The 19,393-nt window shown below is 40.7% G+C and overlaps 1 protein-coding gene across 4 annotated transcripts in view; it reads right to left on the bottom strand.

Moving 5' to 3' along the window:
• Positions 1-3,638: 3,638 nt before the first annotated feature.
• Positions 3,639-19,393, bottom strand: part of LOC117561815 (cullin-5-like) — a 36,730-nt gene continuing 20,975 nt past the window's right edge. For 2 of the 4 annotated variants that reach the window (XM_034239423.1, XM_034239415.1), the window contains exons 16-19: positions 6,819-6,980; positions 6,280-6,398; positions 5,596-5,719; positions 3,639-5,437 (exon numbers count right to left, since the gene is read on the bottom strand). In XM_034239423.1, the coding sequence (XP_034095314.1) occupies positions 5,243-5,437; positions 5,596-5,719; positions 6,280-6,398; positions 6,819-6,980 (600 nt within the window). In that variant the 3' untranslated portion in view covers positions 3,639-5,242. Of the gene's footprint in view, positions 5,438-5,595; positions 5,720-6,279; positions 6,399-6,818; positions 6,981-16,601; positions 16,661-19,393 lie in introns of those variants that run through there. The other 2 variants (XR_004571455.1, XM_034239433.1) reach the window with 2 other exon arrangements.

Raw genomic sequence — 19,393 nt, forward strand, 5'->3', positions numbered from 1 at the left:
AATGCATTCATGTGATGACTTTCAAAGAGTAAAGCCAGCACTGCTGAATAAAGTATGATTTTATCTTTTACGAAACGTTTTTTTTTTCATATGGAATGCAGTTGGAGGTCAACCAATCACAGAGTTTGAGGACTAATCAAGGGGTTTGTGAAGCAAAGCACATGGTGTAGTCCCAAAGGATAGCTGAGGATTCTGGGTAGTGTGTCTTCTGCCATCCTAAACTCCGAAAAAATATTTGTTTCTCCGAATCGAAGGGGAAGAATACAAAAGCATTGTTCACAATTTAAACCAATCAATGTTGTGTAATTAACAAGGATAATCTGGTATTTTTGAGTTGATGAGTAGTGCGTGCAGATATCACTGTAAAATCAATCGACAGTAAAGAGAATACTTACTTCCGGGTGTAAAATCCTCCGTTATCCAATGGGAATGGACGCTCACATTGCCTTTAAATGCCGCCGACATGGACCGATGCGGTGCTTCCCTGAGCGTCAAATACCGCCGCCGATGGGAATACATTGCAATCAGTTGAAAGCTCTTTGCGTCCGTTTATGAAGCTGAAGGAGACTCGGCGCGTCACAACTGGACGCCAAAGGACCCTGACCAAGCGTCGCTCCTGGACGTTCAAGGAGTGAGACTGTGTTGCATATGAATGAGATGTATCCATAGATCTCTTCATTTTGCTCTCAAAGTGCACCAGATTGATGCTTTTAACTTCAATATTAAAAAAATAATAATCTTCCCGGGGGAGCATGCCCCTGGACGTTAGGTCCACCCCCCACTTAAATCATGTTCAAATGGATAGGATACTAAATACAGTTGCACACATCTTGTGTCCATACCTTTCTGTATTGGTGGTCATGCCACAACCGTGGGGAGGGCGGGCGCCAGCTAAAATCTTGCCTAGGGCAGCAAATTGGTCAGGGCCGGCCCTGAGATGGGTCATGTTATTACCTTTATATACACAGTCTATGGATGTAACCGGATGTCTTCTCCCTCTGTGCCGCTGCTTGGCACCGTGCCAGCGCACCAATTGTGCGCACCTGCTATTTAAGTGGAGGTGACAAATCTGGTCCCTCCCCTCTCCGCTTCTCCAAGGGAAAACCTAGAGAAATGGTTAATAAAGTTAATAGAAGATCAAGCTGCTTGCAGTTTGGGTTAAAGTAAGAAGGGACCTGCTATTATCATGTAACGTTTGTGACATAAAACGTGAGGTAGTTATTTACTTACGCAGTAACGTTGTAACTTAAAGTCATGTCCTTAAATTAAAATAAGATTTCACAACAGACTGGAAGTCCACTCAAAGCCCTGCCACAGAGGAATCCATTAACAACGCAAGTCAATACAGTTTATAACAAACTACTGCTGTTACAGCCTCAAGCTAAAAAGGCCAACCCTCAATATCACCTATATTATGTGCATGTTTTTGCAGAACCACATTTAGTGCAAATATTTTTTTGGGGCCACCCCCCAAACATAAGCGCACGCTGATGCGCTCACACACGCACGGACATACACAACCACTCAGAAGCGCCACATGTAGGCTATCAACAACAGCCTGCCCTGACCTCAGACCACCACAGCCTGACAACAACACGGCAAACTAAGAAGAGGATTAAACCTGTTTCCTTGATGTTTGTCTCTGGGGGATGGGCCGGTAGGCCTACATAGACCGGTCACTATAATATAGCTTTTGATCTTGGCGTCAGGCGGTCTCAATAGCGCAATAGAGACCCCCTATCGGTTGGGGCCCTTGGGGGAACTGTTGGACCACCGCCGGGCACAGCCAAATCCAGCCTCTCCTCCTGGCTAGCTGGAGAAGAAGGTTGCACAGCCACGGCCACGGATACAGCTTCACTTGTGGAGCTACACTGAACAAAAATAAATGCAACACTTTTGTTTTTGCTCCCATTTTTCATGAGATGAACTCAAAGATCTAAAACATTTTCTATAAACACAAAATAACCATTTCTCTCAAATATTGTTCACAAATCTGAAAAAATCTGTGATAGTGAGCACTTCTCCTTTGCCGAGATAATCCATCCCACCTCACAGGTGTGGCATATCAAGATGCTGATTAGACAGCATGATTATTGCACAGGTGTGCCTTAGGCTGGCCACAATAAAAGGCCACTCTAAAATGCACCGTCGATAGTTACGCCACTGCCTTTGAGGCAGTGTGAGCCAGCAGCTTCTGTGCTCTGCAATGTCAAATGAGTGTTTTTGTCAATGGAGTCTGGTTGTTTTGCTCCACTGAAAGACATTGTATGGATACTTTCTCGTCTGAAAACATTTTATAACTTAATGAAGTGACATATTAACAGCTTTTAGCCTGGCTCAAAAGATGGCAGGTTTTTCAATATTGGGGTTTAGCCTTCATGTGAAACGAAGGTACAGAACTGCAAACCCCACCCTGATGTTCCTTCACTTTCAGGAAGTACCATCACCCAGCCAGGTACTTTGGGGGGGTCAAATGCAATGAGTTCCACTAAACCTTTGTTGTTATTGCGGTACAAAAAACCTATAAAACCCCTCTTCAAAACTATCCCTTCCACCTGGTCTGAGGTGAAACAAGATGTGTGATGATGATGAATTAGAATTCTGGCTTATTTTTTACTGCTATAGAATGTATAGGGCCTGTTTAATGTGTCTATAATATTATTCCTCATGTGCTCTCTACTGTGAGTTGGGTGTGTACATAAATATGTTTCCATATATTGACTGATGGGAAACCAAACTGAGTCGTGTTTTCTTTCATTGTTCTGTTCTTTTTTGTTTTAGGAATCATTAACTCAGGAAACACATACCTTACTTTTTTACATCTTTGGATATGGGCATTGACATTGGTAAACTAAACTGCTACTCGGTATAGGCTATGCCCTAATCATTTCAATAAACAAATCTACCAGAAGAAATAGGCTAAAGGTCTACCTAAAGAAGGCCACAGAGTTGAATACTTTTGTCTCGTCACAGATTGAGTCAGGCTGAAATGGAGTCAGAGCTTGGTTGTGTGCGCAGAGAAGATCCAGAGTGTCAGTCTGCATCAGGCTAGACTAGGCTGCTGAGCTGCAGCAGGTTCAGTGTTTACAGCAGCACGCTCTCATGAAAGATCACGGGATCAACGTTGTTATAATTCATCTGAAGATAAATACCAGAACCATAAATGTAATACTTTCCAATAGTTGTTGAGATACCTCTGCTCTCTTTAAAGATTCCAGACTTCTTTGACAAAAACAGTTTTTTTTGCAGTTGCTGATAAACTGATTGGCTCGTTGGTGTTATTGTGTTTGGTGAGCTGTAACTGCAGCAAGTGGCAAACTGGTATTTGAAGGTTGAGACTTTCCTGTGGCTGTTTTAAATACGTTGGGTCATAAACGTGTGAGTAATACACTGACGGATAATTACCTCCCACAACCCGGCCTCTTCCAAACATCACAACTAACCCTTTGAAGCGCTTATGGGGTCGATCACATCAATGAATGATTGCAATTCCAAAAAGTCCTTATTTCCTGGGACTCATCTCACTGTGCTCCATGATGATAACACTTTCAAACAGAACTTATGACCAACTTCCTGGTTCTAGTTACAGGAAGTGAGAAGCTATTTCAGCATTTGAATAACCTGAGTCAAATCATTCATGGTGGGAAATTATTTAAATTAGGCTGAAATATTTGTGTCTTTTTTGAAGTGAAGTTTGCACACAGGAGTTCATACTGTATCAGCCCGTACACCTTTCCAAAAACAAAACATGGAAAAGAAAACTTTTCAAATACAAGAAAGTAACATTCTTTATAAATATAGAATAAATATAAAACAAATTGAATCCCACACATTCACTGTTGTCTTTCTTCTTCTTCACTGCTCTCGTGTTCAGAAATACAGTCAGAGCACATCACTCACTAATCATGTCACATGACATTGTAGCATTACTTTGGAGAACAATGTGTGCTTTAAATCATTTTAAAATGCAGTGTTTATGTAATGCAAAGTATTTCATCCCAAGTGATATTGTTGCTTTGACTCAGCAGCTGATTCTCCCCCTGAACAGACCCTGTATTCACCTGATGGAGGAGTCACCCTTTAAATCCATATATTCATGTCTGAGCAGCGACAACGCAGGGACATTTCTGTCAAGTGTGAAGATACACACTTTGTCCATTTTGGGGTGACAGTGTTGGCTTTAGCCCAAAAAAGAGTTTTTGAAAGTGCACAACCCTGTGAACAAAACAAAGACATGTATTATGTAACATGTTCCCTTTTGAAATGCCTAAAAATGAACAATGTTAAATATTGCGTATACTTACATTATCCCAAATGTTTACATTGTTTATTCGTCAAAACTAGTGACATTTGTGATTTTAATCAAGGTTGCATTTGCTCGCCTGCAGGGGCGACGTTTCCCCTCTAAGCATGCGGGACCTATGAATATTGTTCTCGTCGTGTTTTTGTACATTTGACCTCCTTAACCTCAGCTCATTTCCAATGTTTTCTCTTATACTTGTGTTTTTCTTTGTAATTTATTATTCTATACAGCCCTAAAGAAAAACCAGCATTTCATTAGTGTCTGCTTTTCATTTCCCCACCATCTCAGACACAACCACAAGCTGTGACAGATCCTTCAATTAACAAATCACAGAGCAGCATGCTGTTGAAAGTGCACACACACACACACACACACACACACACACACACACACACACACACACACACACACACACACACACACACACACACACACACAGTTTGGCAAAATACTCCTTGGTAGTTTTAACTAATCTCTGTCTCCGTGTCCTCTCCTCCTCAATGCTCTCAGCGTTCACTCCCAGTTTTTTTGCATTGTTATTCCAAAAAACAAGACAAATGTAGAATAGGAGGGGTGCAGAAGGGCTGCCACTGAGAGGTGCAGCTGTGGCATTAGGTGAAAGCAAAGATTGATCAGCTCGTCCTCCTCTGCAGTCCATGGCCGACAAAGTAAGGCAGGAAGTATTTCTGTCTGTCTGTCTGTTTGATGGCAGCTGCTGGCTGACTGCGGCCCTCTCACTAACACTAGAGGGCAGCAGGACAGACTCTCACCTCCATAACACACTGGCGTCTCACAAACACAGAAATCTCCCCACCTTTGTTGAAAATGCTCTTCCTCGTCCTTCAACACACATCCTCTTTTCCTTCTCCTCTAATAGCGTTTCAAAGCGCCGCTCACAGGCCAGGGGTAAATAAGAACAGAGCGCATGGTTCCTGGCTCCTAGGCCATGTAGAGGAAGGTGTTGATGTCCGTCTCGTCCCTCTTTATGTACTTGTGTTCGATGAGCCACTCAATCTGCTCCTTGATCATCTTCTTCTGAGGCAGGAACATGTTCTTCAGGATCTCCACCAGCTCCGTCTGCAGCTGGGCGTTACTGATTCTCTTCCTCATCTTCATGATTTGGATGATGGCCTCCTGGATGAGAAACAAAATAAACAAAGCCTTTACAATGCTTCCGGACTGTAACTGAACACAAAATCATGTCCAGCTTGGTATTTGAAATAAACTCCCTGTTAACCTTTTTGAGGATAGCTTGAATGTTTCCATGTGTATTATAACATGTATTTTCGTACCTGAGTCCTGAGTATTCTGAGCTGAACGATTCCCTCGTTCTCCTCTTCTCTCATTCGCTCAGTGGTCAGCTGCAGCCGGCCAATCAGATTGATCTTTCCACGCTTCTGGACTTTGGAGTTTTTGCTGAGAAAATAAGACAGACACAGATATCAGACATTGCATCGTCTGCTGACGTGCTGGTTAAAGAGTTTAAGTGTAGAGCACATTGCTGTTTTATCTATGGGAATAAGAACTTACATATTTTGTGATAATTATCATTTCACAATTATTTACATAATTCAAAGAGCAGCCTTTGGAAACAATGAAACCCTTTGTCTGTCTCTGGACTGAATGGAAACATGGATCAATGGGGACGTGCAGGTTCTCAGGTTTTACCAATGAAAGACTTTACTCAGGGTTCAAGAAACGTGTTGTTTTTGAAAACTGCAAAGATAACTTCATCAGTCGTCAAATGTTGAATTAAACGCAAACTATTTCTCCTCTTTGACAGAAATGTGAATGTCTGTAAGTTGTGGACAAAAGAAAACATTAGAGGAGGTCATACGACTGATCTGCATTCTTTTTACATTTATTTATACCAACATCTATAACTAATCAATCGATAAAGAAAATAATTGACTGTTAGTTGCATCCCATTTGAAAAGAAAAATATTGTCCTTATTTCTAAAGATACCATATCATACATGATCGAGAACTCCTGGTTGACGTAGAAGATGGTGCTGTCTGTGAAGTCTTTGGGGGTGCTGACAGAGGGGTCATAGGTCAGCACCTGTCTCTTCAGCTTAGGAAACGCCACCAGAGACTGCACACAGAGCAGAAAGGAGCTCAGCTTTAAACACCATCAGTGCCAAAAGTTTGATCAGATACACAATGACTAATATGACTTAGTAAATAGACTGTATACTGTGCTTTCTAGTCTCTGCGACCCCTGAACATGCTTTTACATATGGTAAGCATTCACACACTTATATATGGCTGTCAGAAAACACAGAACAATATTCAATTAACAGTAAGCCTTGTAAATGGTAAGTAGACTGCAAGGCTGTCCTGTTAAACTTGAGTTTGATCTCAGTTGCAGCAGATGGCGTGGTGGCTCTGTGGTGCAGGACCGACGAGTGGCAAAGACTACATTAAGCATGCTAAATAGTAGTAAATATCTTATAATGTCTTCTTCTAATATAATTGGTTTGAAATGGAGCATTTCAATGATCCCTAGTCTCACCCAGAGTGTGCGCCGTAGTTCTGCATCGGGCAGCTCTGTGGCCAGTTTCAGGTTGTCGAAGCTGATCCTCTCTCGGGGCCTCTGGTTCCAGGCGAACAGCACGGCCAGCTGGAAGGTGGTCACCTCCAGGTCGTACTGCCCCACCTCGTTCTTAAAGGTGATCTGAGCACAAGGGAGCAGACACAAAAGAAAAGGTGAGAAGAGAAGTATGTGGCTACACAGTAGATCCACTCCACTTTACATCCACTACCGTTATGCTACTGCTACCAGCTAGTTCATTAAGATAAGCAGTCTGCGCAGAGGTGGAAGAAGAATTCAGATGCTTCCCTTGAGTAAAAGTACCAAAACATGTCAAAATACTTCATTACAAGTAAAAGTAAAACAGTATCATTATTAGTTAAATATACTTAAAGTATAAAATGTAATAATTGTGCAGAGAAATGGCCTTTATGCATGTTCAGTGGCGTCGCCTGGCCCCTCGATAATATAATACATTAACCGTGCTTTACGTGAACCTCATCATGACACAAGAGAGGACGGCAGGACTGTAATTTCCCGTGTTCAGTGAATGCAACAGAGGCAAGACACCAGACCAACCAGAGAGTTGCATGGAAATAAACGTGTGCTTGTGTCATTCAAGCTCGGCTCTGTCTGTGTGTGTGGCGATAGTACGAGGGGCCGTACAGGCCGTAATTCATACTGGTCCTCTCACACACACGTACATTCTCCTTTTACATACGTACATTTTCCTTTTACATACGTACATTTTCACTCTCACACACGTATATATTTATACTCACACATTCATACATTCTGCTCTCATATTAGCATATTTCAATGCACACATTCATACATTGTCACTCACACATTTATAAGTTTTTCACTCACACATTTGGAGGCCCGCCTACATGAGACGTTGAAATCTCGCGGGACAACGACGCCCGCAGCCTTGAGAGCGAGGCGCGGCGAGGCGGCGCAGTTCCTCTCCACGGGCTGCGGAAGCGAAATGCTTGATGGGAAACGACTTGCTGGTATCTCGAGCTGAGCGCTCATTGGTGGTTTTTACCACGTGCTGGTGATGAAACTCTCCAATTGGCTCGGCAAAAGTTTATTGTTGATTTGTGTCAGTTTTACGTCGCCACTTCCATTAACATTTCTCATCATTGTTCCACAATATTTATCATCATTAAATTAATATCCATATATTTTATACTATACTTGCACTGCTTACCGTTTTCATACTTTATATATCTTAGCATATTCATACACACTGTTCATACTGCTCTCAGGCTGCTGTGTATCTAGTGTATTCATACCCCTCACTGTTTATTCATCATTCAATTCATTCTATATTTTATTCTGTAGATTGTGTACATTACTTTTCACTTTACTGCATACTGAATAAATATTGATTGTGAATGTATGCACAAATGTATGGCATATGGCTGTCTAACAGAAGTTAAATTCATTTCTCACTTATTCTGACAATGTACTTAACCCCAAATAAAAGAACCCAATAAAAAGAGTTGTAAAAATAATAGTGAAGTCACGTTGTAATAACAATAACTCATCTCTCTCTCGTTTTATTGTTGAGCTTTGCTAAAAGCCACTGTGTCAAGTGTCCATCTTGGGTTGCCGTCCGGAGTTGTCCAATATGGCGGACCATCTCGCACATGCGCAGTACCGATCGGGCAGGGGGACGGATCGGGTAGTGACAATGGATGTATAATAAGAACGGTAGTGACAGAGACAAGCGAGACCTGCGCAGACCTGCGCAGTTGCGATCAACGTCTTACTCGTGCGTTGCATGATGGTTAGTCATTTTGTCCGACTTGCTCTGGAGGCTCGCCTACATGAGATGTTGAAATCTCGCGGGACAAAGACGCCCGCAGCCTTGAGAGCGAGGCGCGGCGATGCGGCGCAGTTCCTCTCCACGGGCTGCGGAAGCGAAATGCTTGATGGGAAACGACTTGCTGGTATCTCAAGCTGAGCGCTCATTGGTGGGTTTTACCACGTGCTGGTGATGAAACTCTCCATTGGCTCGGCAAAAGTTTGTTGTTCTTTTGTGTCAGTTTTACGTCACCACATCCATTCCCATTTTTCATCATTGTTCCACAATATTTATCATCATTAAATTAATATCCATATATTCTATACTATACTTGCACTGCTTACCGTTTTCATACTTTATATATCTTAGCATATTCATACACACTGTTCATACTGCTCACAGGCTGCTGTGTATATCTAGTGTATTCATACCCCTCACTGTTTATTCATCATTCAATTAATTCTATATTTTATTCTGTATATTGTGTACATTACTTTTCACTTTACTGCTTGTTGCACCTGGTTAGAAGCTAAACTGTGTATATGTGCAATAACAATAAAGTTGAATCTAATCATTACATTACATTACATTGCATTTAGCTGACGCTTTTATCCAAAGCGACTTACAATAAGTGCATTCGACCAGGAAGACACAACCTTGAAGAAAACAGAATCATATAAGTACATCAGGTTTCATAGAGCCACACATTTCAAGTGCTACTCAACTGGCTTTAGGTAAGCCAGTCCTTTATTAGTATAAAAGTGCTTTGTTAATAGTTCTAACGCTCGAAGTGGAGTCGAAAGAGATGAGTTTTCAGTTTGCGCCGGAAGATGTGCAAGCTATCTGCCGTCCTGATGTCAATGGGGAGCTCATTCCACCATCTTGGAGCCAGGACAGCAAACCCACGTGTTTTCGCCGATGGGAACTTGGGTCCCCCTCGCAGCGAGGGCGCAACGAGTCGTTTGGCTGATGCAGAGCGTAGTGCACGCGCTGGGGTGTACGGTTTAACCATGTCCTGGATGTAGGAAGGGCCAGATCCATTCGCAGCATGGTAAGCAAGTACCAGTGTCTTGAAGTGGATTCTAGCAGTTACCGGAAGCCAGTGAAGGGAGCGGAGGAGCGGAGTGGTGTGGGAGAATTTAGGAAGGTTGAAAACCAGACGAGCCGCTGCATTTTGGATGAGCTGCAGAGGTCGGATGGCACATGCAGGTAGACCAGCCAGGAGGGAGTTGCAGTAGTCTAGGCGTGAGATGACGAGAGCCTGGACCAGAACCTGAGTCGCTTTCTGAGTCAGCTGGGGACGTATCTTCCTGATGTTGTAAAGCGTGTATCTGCAGCAACGGGTTGTAGCAGCGATGTTTGCAGTGAAGGACAGGTTGTTATCTAGGGTCACACCCAGATTCCTTGCAGTCTGAGTCGGGGAAACAACTGAGGTGCCGATGTTGATTGTCAGGTCAAGAGTTGGACAATCTTTTCCCGGGAGGAAGAGCAGCTCAGTCTTGTCAAGGTTGAGCTTGAGGTGGTGAGCAGACATCCACTGAGAGATGTCAGCTAGACAAGCAGAGATACGTGCGACGACCTGGGTCTCTGAGCGGGGAAAGGACAGAATTAATTGGGTGTCGTCAGCGTAGCAGTGGTAAGAAAAACCATGCGGGCTAATGACTGATCCGAGCGAGTTTGTGTACAGGGAGAAGAGGAGGGGACCAAGAACAGAGCCCTGAGGGACCCCCGTAGTTAATTGACAAGGGTCGGACTCAGACCCTCTCCAAGTCACCCTGTAGGTACGGTCTTTCAGGTATGAGGTGAGGAGGGAAAGTGCAGAGCCTGAAACTCCAAGTTTTTGGAGAGTGCGAAGGAGGATCTGATGATTCTGATAATCTTGAGCAGGAACAAATGTATTTACTTAGTACATATCTGACATTAACGATTAAACACATGTGTGCATTCTTTATAAATGCAAACCGAGTCAAGCCGACTCCGGAGGTGGCGGTATGCACCTTAAAGTTGTTTGCAATCCGCCAAAAAACCGAGAGAAGAAGAAGAAGAAGACGAAGCCGACTCCGAGATGTCCGACTTCAGGCGAGCTTTTTGAGACCTCCCCCGGCTGCGATCGGCTATTCTCGTCTACTTTCGAGGCGAGCCGCAACGCGTCTCAAACAAGCCTAGCAGCTCTGTCCCCGTTATTTCCACACACACCCCCGCCACATATTTACTGACACAAACATTTGTATCATCTGTTGTAGACCCCAATAAATAAAATCAAATAAGAACTCATTCTCAAAAAAGATAAACGCCATTCTTAAAATGTATAAACGAACAATAGTTGGATTAATATTGATTAGAGTGCACAATAGAAATAAAATAATTGAGAGAAGAAAAAGAGATATGTTATCTATCAAAACCCAGTTAGATTAACATTCATTGGATTGCACACTTTGTTTATTTGTTTGGATATGTAGCACATTAACATTTTAATAGCACTTAATGACTGACTGAATGGAAATGACAATAAATGAAAATGTAAAACGAAAAAAGCGATCATGAAAATGTTTCCAATAAATGAATAAAATGATTTGTGACCACTTTGTTGTTCAGATATATCACATATTTGTAACTAAATGATACATGAATTGAAACAAAACACGGTATAAACTGAGGAGTGACTCCCGTGAGGTTCATGTATTTTCTTCACTCCGCTGGGAAACTGCTCTCATGTCAAGAAGCATCAGATCAGTGCATGCGCTGCATCGTCCAATCAGTGAGCGATACAAAGTAAGGGGGCGGGGCGAGTGTCTGAGGATTTCATCGAAGGATGGTCTGGTGGTTCCTCCATTATCGCTCCTCCATTATCGCTCCTCGCTCCTCCGGCAGAAATAAGAGCCATGGGACGCTACTCAAGATGGCGCAGACAAATCAACTTCCGGTGAGACCGAGACCGAGGAGCGAGGAAATGAAAATAGTCGACGCTCGATCCTCGATGTGCATTTAGAGAAATGAGGGCCCAATCCCAAACCACTTCCTCGACCCTACCCCTCCATGACGGAGTGAACTCCGTCTGTAGCCACACTCGCAGCTCAACGAGGCTCCCTCCTGTCAGATGGAGGGAGTAAATACAGCAGCAAGCTTTGGGACGGCCTCCCCTCTCTCCGGCAGAAACAGGAAATGCCGTAACTGTGTGTAACAACGGTTTCAAATCAGCATGTCTTAGACAAAAAGTTTAAATGAATAACTCAAATAAAACTCCAAAAATCTTTCATTGTGTTTCAAAGCTCTTTTAGTTTTAAACCTGATGTTTATAAGCTTCTTAGTTTTTGCAAAGTCTGTAAATATACACAACTTTATAATAAAATGCACACATTTACCTTTTTCTAGAATAAACACAGGTTTGATCATAAGTTAAAACAATATGAGGTCATCATGAGGTTGTTAACATCGCAGTTTATCAGTGGATGTTTGCTGGAACTACTTTTTAGCAGCGTGTTTCCTGACGGACACACACAGCGTGACTCCGGTCAGGTAGAGACCGGTCTCAAGTCAGCATCGCTGCAGACTCGCTGTTTGAGGGCTTGATAGCCCACTCCCCCTCCACACCGCTCCACACTCGTTGCTTTGGAACAGCCCTTAATGTGGCGGACCCTCCGTAAACGGAGGGGGAGTGTGTAGGGGTAGGGTGTAGGGGGCGGTTTGGGAATGGGCCTAGGGCTGAAGTCGAATAGTCCATTTAGCTTAGGAACCTTCCTAACGGAGTGAAATGACCCGGAAGTCCCTCAGTGGCAGCCATGTTAAGTGCCGTTCCAATTCTCCAAATGATAGGAAAGGAGGTTTCAAACTTCCTTTATAACCTCCTTTAGCTTAGGAACCACTGGACCTCCCTCACCGAAAGGAGAGGAGAAAATGCTGCCCAACAATGCATTGCAGCCGCAGCATTTGCCGTCACTCAACAGTCGGCCGTTCACGGAAACAACCGATTATGACCGAGAAATTATATCATGAAAGTTACGGTGCTTATTAAGCATTTTAAAACGTATGTGGTAAGTTGCCAAAGTGCTTTGTTTTGAACGTTCATCAGTATTATAATCAAAAAGAGAAATATGAACGTTAGTTTTTACTGAAATGATCAAATAAAGTCAACATTTCAGTCTTTACTGAGCTGTGTGGGGTTTGTTCAACTTTTAAAAGATGTTTGAATGGTGATATACACAGTGATAGATGTTAAGGACTAACGTTTATAATAAATACATCTGTATTGATTTTAAGATCTTTTCATACAATCATACGTATTGGGATCATTTGTATTAATGTGGACCGGAGCGAGAGGGTGACGAGCATAAGTTTCACTTTCCTTTTTTATTTCAATTCCAACTTTGGTCCTGAAGAATATGTTTCTCTGTTGTCCACGTTCATAAAGCATAAAGCAACAGCATCAGAGCACGGTGCAGAGTCTCTAGATGAGTTTACAGTAGTCCCTCGTTCTTATTAAACATCCATGTTGTAGTCCGCTGTATAGAAAACTGTAGTTTCTATAGTTTCCCCACAGCAGCAGACGCACATTCATGACGTCCGCTGGCGCATCATAAACACGTCGGATAGTGAAAGTGCAGTCGATTCTCTAAAGCACCGCAGTCTCTTCTCCTAAGTCCTTTTGAATTCTCCTATCCACTATCCCTTAACCCCGTGACGTTTCACTCAGAGGTCAAGGAATAGACGATAGGGTTAGAACTTAGGAGCTGATTTTTAAACTATCCGACCGCAACCTACATGTCCTTCAACATGGCGCGCTGAAATTCATTTCCGGGTCACTACCGGAGGACCGAGGAGTCGAGGAGGGGGATTTGATGAAATGAGAAAGGGCCCGTGTATCTACGGACCATTTGTTTTTCTTTATTAAACAAGTAATCGGAAGAGTGTCTGCGAGGCGTTTTTGCTTTTTGTTTGTTACCTTACTAAATGGTCTAATGATAATTGTAGCGAGGGGGGCCGCGAAACTCGCGGAAGTGATTTCAAAACAAAAGCACTCGTTTGCTTGGAACGGTGATAATATTATAAACAAGGGGAAACAAGTGGAATTTAGCGATCACAACGAAAACGGCCAGAAAATGAATGTTATTAAGGGCTGTAAATATAATAAATCTATGTCTAAAATGGACAACATTGTTAGGAGATTTAAACTATACAGCGATTCTGCACTGCGGTCACTCAGCCGTCTCTCCACTTTGTCTTTTCAAATCAGCTGCTCTTCATTTTTGTTTTACAAATATTTGTTCCCGCAAGTTCTTAATAAAACTGACACTGTTGGACTCGGTATTATTTTGACTGCTACCAACAATACAATGAATTACTTTTACTGTGTACTTTTTTAGTAATCCTCTGTCAAAGTCCCATCCTGAGTACACTGCATGTTTTTCTGCCATCTTTGATGAGTGATAAAAAGACAATTTTACCATTAGTTCCTAATGATATTGATACTGCTGGACTCAGTAGTGTTGTTGTTGAAATCCTCTGTCAAAGTCCCCTCCTGAGAATAAAATCAAGCCACTTCTGTTAAGTTTGATGAGAGAAAAAATGTTTGTTTTGCCATTAGTTCTACGTGAGATTGATCCTGTTGGACTCAGTACTGGTGAAACTACTCCCACAAATACTATGAAGTACTTTTACTGTGTACTTTTTGAGTAATCCTCTGTCAATGTCCACTCCTGAGAACAAGAATGCATGTTTCTCTACTATTTTGAATAAGCGTTAAAACACCTTTCTTCATGAGACTTATATTGTTGGACAAAGTATTTTAAGAGGATGGTAGACTTGATATCAGCAATACTTCCAGTCAGTACTCCGGCAGCAGCATTTTACACCATGGAAAGTCTTTAGAGTCTGGTCTAGAGAGCTGGTCTATCCTTCAGCACACTGACACACTCTGTCACTCTTGTTGGCCTCTTATGAAGCTGCTGTCTTTTAAAATATGATTATTTCTCTGCTTCTGGTTCATTCCTCTCAGATTCTTCCATCAGTCCCAGTCATTGCATGTCAGTCAATAGAGCTTATAAAAATGTGTCCAATTCAACTAAATGTTTTTTTGTGAGTAAAGGCCAGAGCTAAATTATAGATTGTTTGATTGTGTAATTACAAGGTGAGAGAAAATAATTCCACATCCTCCTATGAAACGTATTATACTTACTTTTCCATTATACTTATACTTACTTGTATTAGACAGGGTTCTTACGGTCATTAAAAACCTGGAAAAGTCATGGAAATTCAAAATGCTAATTCCAGGAAAACAATATTTTTCCCAAAGTTTTGGAAATGTGACTAAAATTGCATCAAATATAATTTATATTTGATCTAATCGCCAAAATAGTAATACTATAATGATAATAAATATCGTATAGTAATGAAACGTAAAATGGCATTTAACTGACGAGGTATTTTGCTGGTGAGAGATTTTAGTTGCTTTAGCATGAAGCTAGTAAACCTACTATTGGATTTGTTTTAGATAGGCACAACATGTTTCATATGCAGACCTTATTTTCCTGTTCCATGTTAAAATAAACCATTTTCAGTGGTACCGCTGAGAAAGAGTAATGTTTTTGGTCATGGAAAATTAGGTAAAGGTCATGGAGAAGTCATGGAGAAGCATTGGTGAAAAAGTGTATGAACCCTGTTTAGAACATTTGCATGTTGAACTACATGCTGGATATCTTCCCCAGCCTCAAGGAACTACAATAAAAATAAATGGATTCATAATTTTAAACAATTGATAAAAATGTATAAATTAATAATGTTTGGTGCAAACATTTCAAATTGAAATACAAAAAGGAAAAAAAAGTTTATTTTTGAAATTATTTCTCACAAAAACCTTTCTAAATAGTAAATTATTAAAAAGCGTTTAAACTTTAGTCAATAGACGTTTTTCTGCCCACATCCATGGCAATTAACCAATGTTTGCCCGCTATTTAAATTGACTTTGGTTGAAGTTAATACAAATAATAAAAAAAAGTTTTACTCCATCTGATTCAGCCAGCTCTACCATTTGGTTGACATGTTATGCACAAAACAACCTCTAGCTGTCACTGTGGTGCAAATAGAAAGCCCTTCTGCTAGCTTCAACTGAGGAAGTTGGCATGCTAAAAATCACTGCTGCAGAAATCACTCTTTTTGGTCAACTTTTGTAAGGTAACAATGTCATTTTTGACATATTTTAGTGTCAGAGCACTGAATGAACATAATTAGATAACTAGATGCACAAAAAAAGTTTTAACCCTCTGAGACCCACATTTCGGTTTTTGTATATTTTTGTGTTTTTCCTAATAAATTGTAATTTTTTTGCAGTAAAATCAAGTTTTACACATCCCAGAAATCAGCACAACCTCAGCTAATGATATGTGTCACTCATTCGAGACTTATATACACTATAATAGGGGATATTTGCCCATAAATAAAAAATAAATAAAAAACGGAGCTTGAATGTTTTACTTATTTCATTAAAAAGAACTGCTAACCATAATATTGAAAGAAACATTCAACACAGAAAATTGCACACATTTATTATCATTGTATCATAACTGATTAGAAGATTCTAACTTATTCTGTTCATTAGTTATGCCCATTCTTTTGGGCAGTGTCCATGGGCGTTTTTTTGTGAGGAATTGTCATTGTTTGTCCTGCCAATTTTGTGATATATCATGTCCACAAACACACATGGCATGCTGAGCAGATTCGTCTGCATTTTCATCAACATTGTCCCCTTGAAAAATCTGCTCCAAAGCCTCAGCCGTAGTAAACGTCCTTGTCATACCTCAGTTTACTTTCAAAACACTAAAAGAACGTATTCCAACTTTTATTTTGTTTTCGCGCGTGGAATTATACCGGCTCTCGTTTCAGTAAACATAACATCAGAACAGACAGGCAACCCTCTGAATCCGATTGGCTGTGACTGCATCCACTCAGAGTGTCCGATTCAGAAACGTGACTCTTTCACTCTTTACGTCACAAACAAAGATGGTGGATGAGAATAGATCTATAAAAGAGAAAACGATAAGCAATGCGCCAGAATCAAGGTGAGACTATCTGCATCTTTTAAAACTCTACTCTCATTCGCTTCACCAAAATAAGTAAACACCTCTCAATGAAACTGAACAATCTGGTGCCACTAAATGTTTTTAAAGCTCGGTTGGATGCTACTCAATAGGAAGCTATAGGTACCTGTTTATGTGGATAATTATGTAAATGATGCTGTATGATGTCCTTTTGTTGTTCTATTTATGTTTTTATGTTTCATGTGGAACTACTTGAGCAGGTCTCCCTTGAAAAAGAGATCAATGATCTCAATGGGATTTATCCGTCTAAATAAAGGTTTGAAATGAAATGAATGAAAAACTTAATGGAGTTGTTTATTGCCGTTTCTGTAGTTTAAGAGGAATAACACAGCATGTCTCTGGCTGAAACAGCTGAGAAGTTATGACGCTTTGAACACAATGTGATCTTTGGGATCGTATACGGCCCCGTGGGTCTCAGAGGGTTAAAGGGTGTAATTATTTTTTGGAAAATATGCTCAACCAATCGGTCGATTTGGCCTTTTATGGTAAGCTAGCAATACGACCTTTTCAGAGTTTCAGAGATGTTTTCCAATAAAATATGCTAAATAAATGGCTAGATTCGTGGTAATATTACTAAATCTAGTACTGCCTTATGAGTCTCAGAGTGAAAGAGTGATAATAATTCATAAAGCAGCTTTAATGCATGGCATTCAGCCCGAAGTTGCACACAGATGAGCAAGTTAGGCCAACACAGGATATAGATATTTGCTGTTAGGCCAGTGGTTTCTTGTTAGGCCAATTCAGCATATACAGTAAGATGAGCAAGTATTTTTTTTATTATGAAAAAATCTTAACATTACTTTTTTCCTTTTTTTACAATTATAATTTATTATCTTTTATGAATATATCTATATATTACGACGGAGTATTAGGGCCACACTTAGAGAAAAAAAACAGAGAGATTTCGAGAATAAAGTCGTAATATTACGAGAATAAAGTCATAGTTACGAGAATAAAGTCGTAATATTACGAGAATAAAGTCATAGTTACGAGAATAAAGTCGTAATATTACGAGAATAAAGTCGTAATGTTACGAGAATAAAGTCATAATTACGAGATTAAAGTCGTAGATTCATAAGTGACTTGAGAAGGAGACAACAGCAGCGTCCTGCAATAACATGAGGAATGTGGAGCATCTTGTGAAGCAGTACTTTAGTTTAGGTTTCTTTTGGCACATCAGCATCAGATTATCATAAGTATTAGAACTTTGAAAAGGTTGTGCAAGACACTATGTCTATTATATCGAAGAAAGAACCAAACGGACTTGGAGGAGATTGTCTCCTTTCTGCAGGAGGAAATGGCTGGTTCTGGCCGACTACAAGGCTATCGTTGGTTACATCTACGAGCTGTTCAAAGGGGATTTGTTGTTTCACAAGAAACGATGAGACTTGTAATCAAGGCTTTGGATCCAGAAGGAGTCGAACGATAGCCTTGTAGTGGAATCGGAATGAGCTCCTCATTGAAATCAGGACAGCAGAAAGCTTACACATCTTCCGGCGCAGACTGAAAACTCATCTCTTTCGACTCCACTTCGAGCGATAGAATTATTAACAAAGAATTGCTAACAGAGCCCTTATATACTAATAAAGGACTGGCTTATCTAAAGCCAGTTGAGTAGCACTTGAAATGTTTTTGCTCTATGAAACCTGATGTACTTATATGATTCTGTTTTCTTCAAGTTTGTATCTTGTTGGTCGAACGCACTTATTGTAAGTCGCTTTGGATAAAAGCGTCAGCTAAATGCAATGTAATGTAGTCGACCAGAACCAGCCATTTCCTCCTGCAGAAAGTAGACAATCTCCTCCAAGTCCGCTTCTCAAGTCACTTATGAAACTACGACTTTAATCTCGTAATTATTACTTTATTCTCGTAATTATGACTTTATTCTCGTAATTATGACTTTATTCTCGTAATTATGACTTTATTCTCGTAATGTTACGACTTTATTCTCGTAACTATGACTTTATTCTCGTATTATTACAACTTTATTCTCGAAATCTCTCTGTTTTTTTTTTTCTTCTAAGGTGTGGCCCTAATACTCCGTTGTAATATATTGCTCATTTTCCATAAAATAATTTTTTTATTTTAAACTAATACCGAGTCCAACAGTGTCCGTTTTATTAAAAACTTGTGGTAAAATATATTTGTAAAAAAAAAATGAAGAGCAGCTGAGTGACCGCAGTGCAGAATCGCTGTATAGTTTAAATCTCCTAACAATGTTGTCCATTTTAGACATAGATTTATTATATTTACAGCCCTTAATAACATTCATTTTCTGGCCGTTTTCGTTGTGATCGCTAAATTCCACTTGTTTCCCCTTGTTTATAATATTATCACCGTTCCAAGCAAACGAGTGCTTTTGTTTTGAAATCACTTCCGCGAGTTTCGCGGCCCCCCTCGCTACAATTATCATTAGACCATTTAGTAAGGTAACAAACAAAAAGCAAAAACGCCTCTCAGACGCTCTTCCGTTTACTTGTTTAATAAAGAAAAACAAATGGTCCGTAGATACACGGATTCATCTCCCTCAATCATGTTGATTTGAATCAGAAGTTCTGAACATGAGTCCGCCCCGCTCGACCTTCTGAGCCAATCACAGCGCGATAATGACCTGCCTTCCGTTTCAACCATACTCCTTCCGTTTCCACTATACT

Source organism: Gymnodraco acuticeps, unplaced genomic scaffold (assembly GCF_902827175.1).
Source record: "Gymnodraco acuticeps unplaced genomic scaffold, fGymAcu1.1, whole genome shotgun sequence".
In the NCBI taxonomy this organism is placed as follows: domain Eukaryota; kingdom Metazoa; phylum Chordata; class Actinopteri; order Perciformes; family Bathydraconidae; genus Gymnodraco; species Gymnodraco acuticeps.